Source organism: Sinocyclocheilus anshuiensis, unplaced genomic scaffold (assembly GCF_001515605.1).
Source record: "Sinocyclocheilus anshuiensis isolate Anshui unplaced genomic scaffold, SAMN03320099.WGS_v1.1 scaffold624, whole genome shotgun sequence".
NCBI classification, from domain to species: Eukaryota; Metazoa; Chordata; class Actinopteri; order Cypriniformes; family Cyprinidae; genus Sinocyclocheilus; species Sinocyclocheilus anshuiensis.
Genome location: NW_015554128.1, coordinates 618926 through 635515, shown reverse-complemented (window position 1 = coordinate 635515; position 16590 = coordinate 618926). Strand labels below are relative to the sequence as shown.

General features: G+C 37.2%; 2 protein-coding genes across 2 annotated transcripts; both read right to left on the bottom strand.

Annotated features, from left to right (window-relative positions):
• Positions 1-1357: 1357 nt before the first annotated feature.
• Positions 1358-3839, bottom strand: LOC107670199 (uncharacterized). Its single transcript, XM_016462720.1, has 4 exons — positions 3760-3839; positions 3432-3625; positions 2117-2308; positions 1358-2037 (listed from the first exon to the last, which is right to left on the bottom strand). The coding sequence occupies exons 2-4, from the start codon at positions 3619-3621 to the stop codon at positions 1727-1729; spliced, it is 693 nt and encodes a 230-aa protein (XP_016318206.1). The 5' UTR covers positions 3622-3625; positions 3760-3839; the 3' UTR covers positions 1358-1726.
• A 1830-nt stretch (positions 3840-5669) lies between these two features.
• On the bottom strand, positions 5670-15709 carry LOC107670229 (1-aminocyclopropane-1-carboxylate synthase-like protein 1). The gene is made up of 15 exons (XM_016462762.1): positions 14812-15709; positions 12415-13031; positions 11119-11178; positions 10620-10690; positions 10416-10485; positions 10223-10289; positions 9503-9600; positions 9297-9374; positions 9118-9218; positions 8497-8586; positions 8131-8176; positions 7899-8040; positions 6737-6879; positions 6499-6652; positions 5670-6389 (listed from the first exon to the last, which is right to left on the bottom strand). The coding sequence occupies exons 1-15, from the start codon at positions 15413-15415 to the stop codon at positions 5986-5988; spliced, it is 2745 nt and encodes a 914-aa protein (XP_016318248.1). The 5' UTR covers positions 15416-15709; the 3' UTR covers positions 5670-5985.
• Positions 15710-16590: the final 881 nt, after the last annotated feature.

Here is a 16590-nt window from a genome sequence, read left to right as displayed (position 1 = left end):
AGTCCATGTGACATCTGTGGTTCAACCGTAATTTTATAAAGCTACGAGAATACTTTTTGTGCACAAAGAAATCAAAAATAATTACTTTATTCAACAATTTCTTCTCTTCTGGTCTCCGCCGCCATTCATGAGAGGCTATTTTAACAATGTCCGTTCTATGTTTCTTGGCCTTGAATGTGGTAGATCCCTTGCTGTCTATGGGAGGGTCAGACTGAAGATGAACAAAGGTCTTACAGGTTTGGAACGACATGAAGGTGAGTAGTTAATGACAGAATTTTCATTTTTGGGTGAACTATCCCTTTAAGTCAAAAATAATATAATATAAATATAAATAAATTAATTTCATATTTTATATAAAATCAGATATGTATTATATATTATATAGTTATATATTTAATGAAATGAGAAAACAACTAAATTACTCAAAGTTAAACTAAAATTAAAATGAAAAACTAAAAATGAATGATACATTTATTTTATTTTTTATTTGTATAATGGTACTAAAATAAACAAAAACCAATAAAAAATACTAAATAATACTAAACAACAAAAAACATTCCTTCAATATGGTCTCAGATGTATAGATAGATAGATAGATAGATAGATAGATAGATACTGACTCAACTTTATATGAAAACCATTTCATTTATTGGTTAAAAACAGTACAAAAAGTATAATTAAAAGAGCTTTAAAAATGTAGATGATAGACAAAACAACTCTACTATCGCCAGTAGAGACCACTGTTTGCACATAAAGACAGACACAAAATACAACTGTAGCACCATCTAGTAGTGTTGAATTCTGCATTAGCACTTGAAAGTCCCTATTACGCTAAATGTTAGCAGGTCAAAAGTGCTCTGTGGCTATCTGAATCAGTATTGTCTGCAAAATTGAGAACGAGCAGAACAATCTGGAATTAAATGATCAGCACCTATGGCAGTGGGAATTAGGGGAAAGAACAAGTGAATCTTAGAAGTTAATCGTTTTTCCATACGAGAACAAGTATGTTTAAAAAAAAATAGTTTCAATAACTTTAAAACTCAGTCAAAACGCATATTTTCATTTCTTGCTAAATATGGAGCTAATTATTGCATTCGAGGTAACCATAACAACGGCAGCATTACTTAAGTGCTTCCCATTGTGATTATTAGTAACTTTATTATAGTTTTACCAATCACATATAAACTATTTTAGTGTTTTTTTTTATATATATATAACTGATGTTTAGTTCACTGTGCTAAAGGCACAGTTTAACAAACCACAACAGATTTATGCCATAAATTATTTACATTTATAGTCAATAATTTAACATATTTAAAAGCAATTTTGAAAAGCATTTAAGTCGACCTCCCTGAAAGTCACTGTATAATTCACAGAATGGCAACTGCAGACAACGACTATGAAAAGTCATGGAGAAATGGTCTGTCTGCAACTTAAAGATCCTTTCAGCTTTATGTTTCACACAGATAGTGAACTCTGTTAGTCCTTTAACCACATTTTTGGGTGTCCTCGTCCAAATACAGCTGTGAAACCACTGTCAAAGCCAGCACACAACCTTATAACCTGTAGCTTTGTGTCCCACATCCCAGAAAGCAGTTACAGGTTTCTCATCCAGGTCTTTGACCCCTGTTGTGAGACATATGCTCAGCTCATATATTTGGCTAGTTGACCAGCGAGACCAGAGTCTCTTCTCTTCTGTATTCCCTTGCTACCTCCTTCCTCTCATTCAAGGCACTGACAAATACCTCCTAACATCAGGATGAGACTTATGATGTGAATGATGGAAACCCTCACTAAACGATCGCGCGTGTGCAACCTCCGGAGCCTTCCACCACATTTCGGCAGCCTTTTTTAACTCCGGCAGGATGTCAGGAACCACAAACTTCTCCGCCAGGAAGACCACAGGCAGCACGGCCAATAGCGAAGCCCAACCCACCACTCCCAGCCAATAGGACGGGCCGAGTCGACTGACGTCTTCCCTGATCTCACCAATATGTTGATGGGTAAAAAGCGCCCAGCTGAGAAAAAAGAAAAATCCTGTAGGGAAAAAGAAAATGTAGAAGGTTAAAACGTGTATACTACATGGCTAAGGAAAGCTAAATAGCGAGGTACTGACCTGTAGGTAATAGTGTGAGCAGCAGTAGTGTGGTCGGGTCGATCGCCTGGCCTGCCATCAGCAGCGAGCGAGTGTTCGAGTAGGAACGCACCGTTTGAGACGTCCAGCAGAGGGCGAACATGAGACACAGCAGTCCAGAGCTCACCGACATGAGGAAAGCCACCACTGCAAGCACTCTCTCAGCCTCCAGAGCTGTGGAAACCAGACATGGACAGAAACACCTTTAATATTCGTGATTTACAGTGTAATTTCACAATACAATATTGCATGTAATGTTAAAGCAAAGTCATATTTTATAGTCTAAGGTTCCCACTGACTTCCATTGTATTTTTTGTCCATATAATGAAAGTCAAAAGAAACCTTATATATCTTCTATGGCGTTCCACGTTCATTTTGGGGTGAACTATCCCTTTAAGAATGCCCAGCATAAAACCATGACAAGAAATTTCAGTTTGAGTGCTCTTGAAGAACAACATCTCATTATGAAACTATTTAAAACTGTACTGATCAGTCATTACTTCATCCTTCGTTATTTACTTAATTTTTCATTTGTCTTGTTCTGAGGAAGAACTGAACTGAGGGGAAAACCAGACAGGCTACAACTAATAAAACATGCGAGTAATGCTAGTTCAGCGTGTCATAGCCTGTCTGCTGCAGGCAGCCCACCGAGGCGTAGAAACCCCTCCCAACACAAAACCATATCTTTATTTTACGCCAACGTTGGAAATTCAGAAGTTCACAGATTCCCACTCGTTTGGCTGCTCTGTGCTTCTCGGCAGGTCAAAACCTGCAAAAATGCCACAAAAACACTAAAGCTTTCAGTTCCCATCAGACCTTCTAGCTATATATTTTAATACTCCAAAAACAAAGCTATGAAAGGCCTCAAAAGCAAAACGTAACAGGAATGCATTTAATTTGGCTTTTTATGCATCTTTTATAGAGGCCACAATGAATGCAAGTTTCTAAGATCCAAAGCAGTTTTATACAATGAATAAGGGCCACAAATGGGCTACTAAAATGTTGCTGTCGCCCACATGACAGGTCAAAATCAAATCAAATAGCTTCGGAGGCATATGCATACTGTATTTTTGCGGGGGCACTAGTACCACCAATCACGATTCACTTCTTTCCCTAGCCAAGATAAAACATGACCAAAAAACACTTTTAACTTTTTGTTTAGCAAGGCGACCCAGTTTTTTTAATATATTATATATTACAATTTAAAATAACAAAATATAATATAATATGTAATCAAAGAGTTTGAATGACTTTTATTCCCCAAGATGTATGAGAAAAGCAGACACGCATCACAAACCTTTAGCAATGTCTTCAGTGGTCCATCTGTCGTCCAGTCTGGTCTGATTCTCTGAGGTCCACAGACCTCGGTCATCCAGCCACCGAGGGGTCCAGATCGCATAGCTGATGCACAAAGAGCCCATCAAGCCGAGACAGGATTCAATAAATCGAAAACGACTCCTCGAGTCAACCAGTTCTGGTCCTTGCATCGCTCTGTTGAGAAAAAGCGAATGATTAGGCATACTATTACACAAACAAAAGTTGAGAATTTAGCTGGAACTAAACTTAAAGCATTACAGTTGGCAATTTCATCCGAAAATTAAGTAATCATTGTTAGGTTTGCTTACCTTGAATGGCTAAAGTCTTTAAAATGTGTTCAAATGACAAAGATTTGATTCCACGCAGTACAGTGACGGTGACTGATCACGTTCAAATATCAAATGAATCAGTAAGACAGTAACAAGAGTGTTTTATGACGATGGGATTATGAGATGCTTCTTTCTCACTTCCCCCTCACAACGCTGTAATATGACACTGTAAAGATTTCCCTCTACCCACAGTGGAGACCCACTCGCAATGGAAACTCCCCCCTCATAAACATACACTGTGAGTGGTTAAATTCCCCCAGAAACCCTGTGAGTGTTTCAGTGAGTCAATGTGGTTCGGAAAGTGAAAATTATATTTTATAAATCACTTTACTGTGCTCAAAGGCATTTTATCAAAAGTCCAGAACTGGAGAAGAACAGATACCATAAAAAACAAAAAAATTATATATATATATATATATATATATACACATATATATGCATGCCACGTTTACTGTGGCTCAGCCTCTGGTGTGTGTGTGTGTGTGTGTATGTGTGTATATAATAACTTACTTTACTTTCAGCAAAGTGACACAAGAGGCTGAACCACAGTAACCGTGGGGATACATCATGAGGGTTGCTGTGTTGTCATGGCAACGACTAAACAGCACAGGAAAGAACCACTCTCTTTTCTCCAGCAAGGTGGGCTCACAGGAAACCCCTGAACATGGTTATTTCCTGTCGCTCACATTCTGCCACAGACCTCAGATCAGTTTTGCCGTACTCTCACCAATACAAGCGAGACTGCGGCATCTGGTCTCAGGTCATTGTAAAGGAGTAACATAAAACAATGACAATATCATTTAACATAAAACATTTTAATTAATGATTGATTCTTTTTTTTTTTCAGTTAGGAGCCCTTAAAACATTTAACATCAATGAAGATCTGAAACAAGGCATTTTCCTTGGAAGCTGAAAACTGATAAGCAACCATGGTGTTAAAAAAAAAAGGCATTTATGGAACAAAAACATCTTGTAAAGATAAGAAAAGTCAAAAAGTAAAGAAACGCATCACCTTTTATCCCAAAACTGATAGCCAAGTCAATTAAAAAGTTTTCCCCCCAACAAAATCTTAGAATTATTTAAAAACTATTTAGAGGTGTCATATAATACATAATTCTCCCCCTGAGTTATACTTTATAATGTTAGTAATATTTTATTTTGCACCATAAACAGTCATTTACAGAAAAGAAAAAAAAAAACATTTGCACTCTCTCTAGAACATTAAAAGGTCTGTCTGGTGCTTTGCCTTTAAGACGTTAATATAAAAATGAGCATCAGAACTTTGCTGCATGTACACACGGGCTGTCAACAAAGTTAATCTTCAATAAAAGTCTCTTTGCAAAGTCGAAACAGATTTTTGCCACTCAAACTTTTAAGATCTGACTGAAATGATCAGGGATCTTGTTAAAAATGAACATCTGTCTCTCGTTTCTAATGTTGGGATCCTTTGGAAGGACGTGCAGAGTCGCAGGTGCTACACACAGTTAGAAAAACTGCAAAAAAATGCTTCTTAATGAGTTTTTAGTTAGTCTTTTTAGTAAAAATATCTAAAAAATCTTAAAATAAGATCAATTTACTTGAGAAATAACACTTCACAAGATATGAAGACTTGTCAGAGACTATCTGGAATTCTTGAATAGCATTTTGACTTGCTGCACTATCAAATAAAATACACTTGTATTAAAAATACATTGTACAGTGCTGTTTAAGTAAATTAATCTTGGTTCAAGGTTTTTTTTTGTTTTTGTTTTTTTTTTTTACAGAAAAGTCTCATTTAAAAACAAATTTTGAGAACAAAATAGGACAAAAATCCTAAAATATATCAATATATTTCCATTATACAAAATTCTAATTTTAAAAGAAATTGATTCCTCACAATAAGACCCCTTTAAAACAACTCAAAGACAATAGGTTGGATGCTTAGAATTTGATATGAGTGCAATTAAAGGGGCAGTCTCCAATTACTGTGACAGCCAGGGTAATAATTAAAGAGTAAAAACATCCAACAATAACAACATTTTCATATACTGCTGTGGTGACTCTCCATAATTGTTTCAATCTCTAATTACAAGGATCGCCGTTGTGCTGTTTCTGCAATTACAGACTTTGCCTCTAAACTGTACATGAGGTGAAAGTATCATTCATTAAAAAAAGTATTTGTATTGACAGTTGCGTTGCACAAACTTGTTTCTACCAACTGTTACTCTATTTCCTGGCTTTATCGAGCAGGTCTGTGAAAACATCCAATTGTGTTGGGTCCTGTCCAGCAGCCAACTTGTGCTTCTCCAGCCAATCAGACACGTGGATCTGCTGTCGCAGAGTACCAATCAAAGAGTCCAGACTCTCTGAGTGCATGTCAGATTGGCCATTAAGAATTGTAAAGTTTTCATCAGTCAGTGAGACGGGCTCTGTCTTAATGCACACTGTGTCAAGTTTGGTTTGAACGCTTGAGGTCTTGTGTGTCTGCTCTTTGCACTCATCCATTGTCTTAGTGTCTTCCCTCCTCACGGTCCCACGGCTGTCATCCTGTTCGTCATTTGTTGTCCTCTTTGTCTCAAGCACTGAAGAGCCCTGAAGTTCTTCTAATGCATTTTTAATCCTCTGCACACCTGGAAAACAAGGATGTGAAAGGAATAAATGCCAATCACATCTCCTGACTGCATAGGAGACACTACAAGAAGACAGGAACTGAAATGTGAATGAGAGTGATCGACAGACCTTGCTGCAGTTTGTGCAGTCGATCAGTGAAGATGATTCTGAACCAGCCTGGAGACACACAGCTGAAGGCCTGACCGCAGCTCAGCAGAACCTTGTGCTTGAGGAAACACCTCCACAGAGACAGCTCCTCGGCAAACGTCTTCTCCTTTAGATACTACCAAAACATCATACAGAAACTGGCTTAACTTGACTGATTTGAAAGAGTTTAGATGCAGAAATCTGTTCTGAAGGTGCTCACCTTGCTCAAGTCCGCCCAGATGAAGAAACCCGCAGACCTGTGCAAGAAAGGTATGTCCAGTTTCTTCAGCTCTTCTATCATGAAGCTGTGAGCCTCTCTTAGCCTGTGTCTGTTCTCCGGAAGGAACTCACTATTCAGCCAGTCTAGAAACCGCAAAAAAATCTCACTCAGCCATGTGCTGTTGTAAACTAATCAGTCTTGTCAATGAAACAGTCTAAATGATTTGTTCATGAAATTGACTGTTACTGTACTTGAGTTCAACCCAGTGACTCGAGGTCCAATAGTCAATTCCTCACCAGAAAGGAAGGTTATCAGTGAATAATGACTTAAATCTTGGTCTATTCATCTAGAAAAGCAATTGTATGGCTTTAGAAAACTTCAAACATAGCCATATAGACCAATTTTATGATGCATTCTGGTAGCTTGAAAGCTTCAGTCCCAAATTATTGCAATTACAAAACACACTGTGCAGTAAAAGTAAATATTGAATTAAGCCAGTACACCAAAATTGGAGTATGCTATAAATGCATATAGCGCAAAAGGTTAAAGGGTACGTTTACATGACAACAATATACTAAAAGTTTTTCCTTTGTGTTTTTGAAAAGTTACACATACAGACAACAACATTCGCAAAATGATTCCCGTTCACATGTATCTGCAAAACCGACTAAAAATGCTGAATTATGCATGCCAGGACAGACGTTGGCGATGTCACTTCGTAAAGAAACACAACACGTACGAGCATATACGTATTCCCACAGACTGATCACGTAAAGCGCATGTGCATGATGTCACCGTTTTCACAAATTCACATTTTTGTACTTTACACAGAGACGTTAACTGTATAGATTTCAAAAACATGCACTTTGAAAACTTAGCGTTTTCAGGCCCCCAAACGCCATTTTCGTGTAAATGAATGGCCAAAAATGCATAAAACGTTTTCCATTTTTAGTTGAAAACGGTGTCAGGTAAACGCCCCCTAAGTACATAAAGGCATGGAAAAACCAACCGGAAACAATATACCATCCTTTTAACAGTACGATTTGGGACACACCAACACTAATCTTGCATACTAGACAGGATGGAATGTATGGGAATTGTGAATCAACCATAGAGTGAAAAACAGACAAAACATTGACAAAGCCAGGAAGAGAACGTGTACCTCTGTCTCTGAGAAGCTGGGCCATCTGGTACTGTGTGGGTCCTGGGACTCCGTGGAAGCAGTCCAGCTGATCCAGGGCCTGAACCAACTCTCCATTCTCCGAGTAGACCATGCCAAGTCGCATTCCTGCCATAGCAAAGTCCTATATGTGTACACAAGAATGTTTGAATGCAATAAAGCAATACAAAGAATCTGAGGAAATGCTTTTCTGACAGATTAAATAGTGACATACCTTACTGACGCCCCACATAACATGGGTTCTCTGGGGATCTGGCAACCTGTGCAAGCATTTGTGTAGTTTGTAATGATTAGTACAAGCATTATCCACATGCACCCCGAGCAAATAGAGCCCTTTCTGACATTACAATAAAGATTAAAATAATACTTCAGCTAAAAATTTTAATTCCGTCAACAAATACACTTTTAAGGGGTTTGACTAGAATTCATTAAACACAACATTCAATTTTCCTTGACATGTAATGAAGTACATTTCAATTTCAGCTCAGGGCACATTAGTTCATTAAGCAGAAAACTAAGTAAATTAGAATTTAAAAAGCACAGAATTACGAGAGAGATAGTTTATGTGCATGTCTCTCACCCATCCAAGCTGAGAACACTGCAAAACGTGTCTGTCTCATTGAACACGGAGAGCATGTAAATCTCATCCACGATCACATGAAGCTTGTGCCTGGAGCAAATGAGAGAGAAAGAATGAATAAATTAGTGCCACTGAGGGCAGAAATTGAAATTCAAATGACATTCGTGAACACAAAAGTAATTTCTCGTCTATAACGTGCAACTTAATGAAGCATGTGGAAACATTTGGAAAACAAAGTGCGATCACAGACCCATAAGTTAGGCAAGCAAAAAGTTTTGAATGCCATTACCCCTACAACAAATAGGGTGCCAAGCTGTGAAGTTCAAATGTGATTTGTGATCATTTTATGGTAGCTCCTTGTCTCTGGTCACTATATGCTTTTATTATATGGGAAAAGAGCAGCATAAACATTCTTAAAAACATCTGTTGCATTACATGAAACAAAGTTATATGGGCTTGGAACGAGTCGATATGATCATTTTCAGTTTTGTAATAACATGCTTTTAATATTTCTGTATTGATCAAATGTCACTGGCTTAAGTTATATCACATATCAAAGATCTGAATCCGAATGAAAGAATGGCTTTGGTTCAGTGCTTGTGAGAAACAGTTTGAACTCACATTTTGGCAAACTGTAGAAAGCTGATCAACTCTTCAGACGAGTACACCTCTCCCAGTGGATTGTGGGGGTTTAACAGGATAAGGGCCTTGATGTTCAATCTCTATATAAATAAAGTAAAATTTTAAGAGATTCATACAGTGTGAGCATGTACACTGTATGTTTAAGTTTAAAAAATAACCTCTTTCTTGGCCTCTTTAAGAGAGTTCTCCAATTTCTCGACAGTTAGCTGGAATGGTCTGACATCACTTCCTGTGGGCTGTACCAACACAATAAAATATGAATAGAAAAATAAGATGTAAAGCCACATGAAACAAAAAATAAAACAGCAGAAAACCACTATAACATGCCAATGTTACATTATAAAATATTACAAATTTTGCTAACCTGACTATAAAGTGGCACATGGTGCAGTTTGACAGTGCTGTACAAGCCCACATCCTCCGTAATCACACCATAGAAGGGCGACGGGATAAGAATGGCATCTGTAAAACACACACAATATCAAGTAACATTTCAGAGACGTATGGCCACTTATGGGTAATAATGCACCACCATCAAAAACTGTTTGGTTGTATCATTTTCTCAATTCATTAAAAGGCTATAATCACTGAGAACTAACATTCTGATTTTCAGCAAGCAGATATTGCTATTGGTCTATACCTGATTTATTAGCCTCCCCAATATTCACTACCATTCAAACAATTGGGGTCAGTACGATTTTTTATTTTTGAAAGAAATTAATACTTATATTTAGCGAGAATGTATTACATTGATCAAAAGTCACAGGCATTTATAATGGCACAAAACATTTCTATTTCAAATAAATGCCGACCTTTTGAACTTTCAATTAATCAAATAATCCTTGAGCACTAAATCAGCATATTAAATGATTTCTGAAGGATCATGTGACACGACACATTTTAAAATACATGAAAATTTAAAACAGTTCTTTGAAATTGTAATAATATTTCACACTATTACCATTTTTACTGTATTTTTAATCAAATAAATGCAGCCTTGGTGAGAATGTAAATAAATATTACAACCCCAACACAACTAGACATGAGACTAGACATATTCTGTGGTGACCAGATGGTCTGATACCTTCTGGGTCACAGAGCGTAGCTGCCAAAGCCGAGAACACAGACCCACAACCGTTCATAACAACAACCTGCGAAAGAACCGAAGAACATAAGCATGTGGCCTGGATTTCTCTTTCAATAGAAAGAGGAAGACTAACAGAAATAATACCATAAATAATATAATGCTGATGTAGCAGAAGCAGAAAAACACTCACATTCTCAGGTTTTAGAGGTTTGGGAGAACGACAGTAGTCTGAGAGGAACTTAGCAACTTCCTCTTGAAGGCTTTGGGGAAAAGAAAGACCCAAGAACATCAATACTGTGAAATGAAAGCTTACACACACATGAGAGTCAAATTAATTATAGATTTTGCAGAAAAACAAAGAGACTTAAAAGAAGAAATAAAAATGGTCGCTTACACACTGTGGCCTTTCCAATCGGGGTATTGTAAGAAAGCAGGTTCAATGTGAAGCATGTCAGGTCGCATCAGCTGTTGGAGAAACCAAGAATCGGTCAACAAACATTATGACATGTAATATCCAGACTCAATGACAATTCTTTATATTTTTGCGCATTTAAAGATTTTTTATTTTCTTTTTGTTGTAATAACTCTATAATATTCTTCTGAAGGCAATGTGAGTGGTGTTGATAGGGTGTTGTAGATGGTTGCTAGGACATTGATATGCGGTTGCTAAGGTGTTCTGAATGGCATTTAGCTTGTTTTAATTCAGTTGCTAGGGTGTTTTGGGTGGTTGCTCACTGGGCAAAAGAGCACATTCCCCAAGACTCCCAAGATAGCGTGATACTTCATGCCATTTTAATGGAATTTTTTTTTTTATTGCTCACCAGGCGAAAATCACCGCTAATGAAAAAGGATCTTCGCTTATGAATGCTAAACAAGTAAATCACATCTCTTACCCTTTTCTGCAGGAGGTCAAAGCACAGCTTGTTTTCACTGGTTCCTAAGTTTATAATGCCCTGAAATAAATATTAAAAACCACAGCAAATTACCACACAACAGAAGCTGTCCCAAGAGACTTGTGGCCTCTGCACTAACCAAAGCACTGCCTTTAAAACCAATACTTGGTTTATACAAGGTCTATAATATCAGAACAAATGAGTACTCTCATACAGAGAATGAACTAAGCAAGTGACTGTAGATTGGTAATGTATTTTAACAAATCTTCTCTAATATAAGCAGTTTTTTGAGATCATATTAATCTTGATTTAAACTGGAATATTGCTTTAGAAATGAATGATGAAACTGATTTAAAAATGAACATGAATTTGTCACACAGCAAGATGATTTAAAATGAACTAATTAAGGAAAAGAGGTGATTAAAATTTTACAAAAAGGCTAGGCACAGGGAGTGTACCCTTTACTTGAAAATGCAATATTTTCACAATTTAATTTAAACTAGGTTTTTATTTTAACCCCCTTCCACCACTTCTTATACATGACTGTTATTTACTATCATGTGGTTTTGAACTGTGCAGTAAAATGTGGTTCTGCACTGTGCAGTATTTTTTTTCTAATCAGTCATTTGTTCATTTCTGCATAAAACAGGTAGAATACATTTTTTTCTGGACTTTGAAAAATAAATGATACATTTTATACTTTTATATACCCATATTACAGTTCAAAAGTTTGGGGTCAGTAAGGTTTTTTTTTTTTTTTTTTGCTCACCAAGGTTGCATTTATTTGCTCAAGAATACTGTAAAAACAGCAATATTTTGAAAAATATGATTACAATTTTAAATAACTATTTTCTATTTTATTTTAAAATGTCACTTATTCCGGTGATGCAAAGCTGATTTTTCAGCATCATTACTCCAGTCTTCAGTGTCACATGATCCTCCAGAAATCATTCTAATCTGCTGATTAGCTGCTCAAGAAACAGCCGTTTCCTAATATTTTTGTGAAAACTGTAATATATATTTATTCATGATTCTTTGATGCACGTCCAAAAGAGCAGTATTTACTTAAAATAGAAATCTTTTATATAGTTATAAATGTCTTTCCTGCCACTTTTGATCAGTTTTATGCATCCTTTCTGAATAAAGGTCTAAATTTCTTACCAAAAAATAAATAAATCTTATATAGGTATAAAATGTTTAATTTATTTTTCCAAATCCAGATCATAGTACAATACGTTTCATGCAGAAAATTGTAATCGATAATAATAAAACAGTACAGCTTCCAGGGAGACTAACATGTGGGTTTGAATTCTCGTCGTGCTTGTTGGCGTGATACTGGTTGTAGCCTTCCTGCAGGATTCCCTGGTGCAGCCGCATGCTGTTGCCACGGCGAGACAGGTACGGGCTGTACTGGGCCGTCTGATCACCCCAACGCATGCTGGGTACAGTTTTGGCACTGTTGGGTAACAAACAGGGGAACAAGGTTTGTGATGTGCAGGGCAATGGGAACGTTTCCCTGCTGGTAGAGGCACTCTGGTCTTCTGTCCCACGTGATGAACTCAGGACTCTGGTCAACATGGACATGAGACGAAACTCATGATCTCTCTCTTGCTTTGCTCGTCTCTCCTCCTGCTGCTCCCTCCGCTCCTCAGCCCGTGCCTCCTGCTGCATCCGGGCCTCCTCCAGAGCCAAGAAACGCTCTTCTGCTGTCTGCTGCCAGCTTAGATACCCAGCCAGAGCATTCGATAACACCCCTTCGCCCCCACGTCCCACTCGGCGACGCTTCCTCTGATGGAATGATCCGGAACCCCCTTCTTGGTCGCCATGGCTACCTCCTTCTCTCATTGCCATGGGAGCTGTTGCCGGGGATACTCCCGCACCGGAGGAGCCAGTCATGTTCTGGTCACTGCAATCTGTGGTGTGATATCATCAAAAATGAAACATTAAATCAGTCAATCAGAGAAAAAAGACCAAATAAAAACTTAACTAAACAATTATCTCAATTTTATTAAAGCAACAGTTGGTGTGATAACATGGCAGTACTGTAAAGAACATCTGCGGTGCTAAAAGTAAGGCACTGGATGGCAAATCACTGCCAACAGCAGAGACACAACAAAGGGTTTGGCATAAATACTGCAATAATGCCTGTACACCGTTAAACTGCACAGACCCTCTAAATAAATATGGATAATATCAGCTAAAACTGGTAGGTCAGGCTCATACAGTAGTTCAACTTTTTCTTGATGTTACATCCATGCAATGCTTTTTTTTTGCACATTGTTGCAATGAAACAGTTTCATGCACATACTAATGAAATGCACAAAAAATAAATAATAAACATGCCAGCCAAATGCATAAATGTATAAATATATATATATATATTTTTTTTTTAAGGAAATTAATACTTTTATTCCGCAAGGATGCATTAAACTGATAAATAGTGACAGTAAAAAAAATTATGTTGCAGAAATCTTCTATTTCAAATAAATGCTGTACTTTTGAATTTTGTAATATTCTGAACAAAATGTATCATGGTTTCCACAAATAAATTAAGCAGATGTTTTCAACATTGTGTCTTGAGCATCAAATCAGGATATTAGAATGATTTCTGAAGGATCATGTGACACTCAAGACTGGAGTAATGATGGTGAAAATTATGTTTTCCATCACAGGAATAAATTACATTTTCAAATGTACATTAAAATAGAAATAGTTATTATAAATTGTAATGGTATTTCATAATATTACTGATTTTACTGTATTTTTGATCAAATAAATGCATCCTTGCTGAGCAAACAATAAATAAATAAATAATACATCTTTCAAAAAGTCTTTTTTTTTTTTTTTTTTAAATCTTACCAACCCCAAACTTTTGAACAATTGTGTACTGTGTTAAGCAGATGGTGTTTTGTTACTGTTTCTTTGTAGTTTACTGAAGTCAAGGCAGATGTTTTTTATATCATTCAAACATAAACATTTATTTTTATGCTTTTAAATTGTATACCGTTATTGATATTATGCTGATTTAAATATGTGACCAAGGTAACATTTTCTACTTGGCTAACACAGATAATGAATTTTGTCAAATTAGTAATTGTCAAAATTGCAAGAATAACCTGTGATAATAATTAGTTAGAATGAGTTGAATATTTCTAATCAATTTGTATTGTATAATATTACATTGCATGCCATTATTTTCCAAAAAAAAAAGAAGAAAAAAATTGTTTATGAATTTATAGCTGTAGTGAATAGCTGTATAAATTCCATGTGTTATTGCAAATTAAAAATAGTCTGTTTCAGTTCATATAAAGAAAACGTAAAGGACAAAAATTATTATTGTTCTGGCACATACAAAATATGTTGAAAATTAATTTTAATAAAATTGTGGTGGGACCAGTGAAAATGCTGACAGGGTGAGGAAAAATCTGAACTACTTGCCTCCCAAAAATCTCAATTATTGAGAAATATGCATATATAAACGTTGATCTATCTATCTATCTATCTATCTATCTATGCAACAAATGTCTGTATAGTGGAACATCTGTGTTTAATATTGTGTAGTACATCATTCAGATGATGTTTGCTTTCTGTTGCACTGTAATCACTGAAGTATGTATCTGTATTTATTTACACATCCATATCTGTCTATCTGTTCATCCATCCATCCATCCATCAACAGACCGTTTAGGATACCTGATGGGGAACAGATGACATGTGTGTTTCCCTGCTCTCCGTCCATCTCAGTGTTCTCCTCTGTGTTTGGACCCGCATGTTTGTGTTCAGCAGCGCCTTCATCATCCTCATCAACAGGTCCGAACTCATAGATCATCTCAGGCGGGCCCGCCGCTTCATCATCGGAGCTCATCACCTCCGTCTTGATCTCCAACATTTCACCTACTCTGGGCGGGTGACCCGGCGCCTCTGACCCCTGCAGTCCGGTTGCCTGGTTCGTCACCGTACCGCCCCATAAAGGCAAAGTCGAACCGGAGGTTGCGGCGGATCGGTTGCTCTGCGCCCTTTCCATCAGCTCGTAATACCTCGCGGATCTCAAAGTCTTCTGCTTGTACTCCAGCTTCAACTTTTTGATCTTCTCCCTGCATTGATCCCCGGTCCGATTGATGCCCTTCTGCCGCAGAGTGCTGGCGATTCGGTTGAACACATGCTGGTTTCTGAGGCAGGTCACTAGCTCGGTTTGGACCGGCACGTCCGACCAGATCTGCAGCAGCTCCAGCACCTCTGGTTCGGACCAGTTGCTGCCACGTTCATACTTTTTACCGTAGACGTGAATCAAATGCATTGCAGCACTACAAATAAAGCTACAGTGTTATATTTATAGACTGCTGCAAGTATGTTCACGCATTGGTCTGGTACCGCGTTTATATGACTAAAAGCAAATGCATTAAAATATTAAAACTCCAACGAGTGAGTAACTGTAATCAATCATCTAAAACGAGCGCGGGTACTTTATCCGTACCGGAACCAGATTCCTTTACTTTCTAATAATAGTCTCTCGATCATGCATTTTCATCCCGATGCTTTTGTTCTTTATTCAAACAAGTCCTGATACATCCGGGTTCACTGCACATGCGTGCTGCCCTTATTCCGGGATAAATTTGGACCGTGACAATAAAGAACGGCGCTGCGCATGCGCTGAAAGAGGAACGTTGAGGCAAGAGACTCATTTGTTGCATAGGCGCGTCATCTAGTGTTTACACTAATATGTTTGAAGCATTGCAATATATTTATTTACTTATTTACTTCTACTTATTAAGGCAGACTAACATTTGTGAATGTTATTTGATAACAAACAAATTAACATATATATATATATATATATATACATATATAGAGAGATGGCTATACATTATTTCATATAGATTTGACTTTCTTTAGGGCACAGGCAGGTGAGCCATCACTGCTGGAGGACCCAAAGATCAAAGCCATTGCAGATAAGCACAGTAAAACCACAGCACAGGTAGGTATAAACTTGCGTTTTTTATTAGTTATGATATGCTAAGTCCATGTTATGTATCCACCAACTTTGAAGCACAATGCTTTACCTGTCAGCTGAATGCGAGATGACCCTTGTAATATTTGCTAGTTTGCATTACACACGCCTTCCTCCATTATGTGACATGCTAAGTATTGAACTTTCCTTCCAGGTTCTAATCCGCTTCCACATGCAGAGGAATGTTGTGGTCATTCCCAAATCTGTAAACCCTAAGAGAATCAAAGAGAATTTTGAGGTATTTCCATTTTAATTAAACCACGTACATATGTGTTCTACATGTAGCACAAGTTCTCCAGATATTGTATATGTATGTGTGTGTGTGTGTGTGTGTGTGTGTGTGTGTGTGTGTGTGTGTATATATATATATATATAAGTTTTTTTCATGACTTTAGTGTGTCTGATGTTTAATTACATTACATTAAGGTTCAAGTTATTAACATTAGTTAACTACTGAACATTAG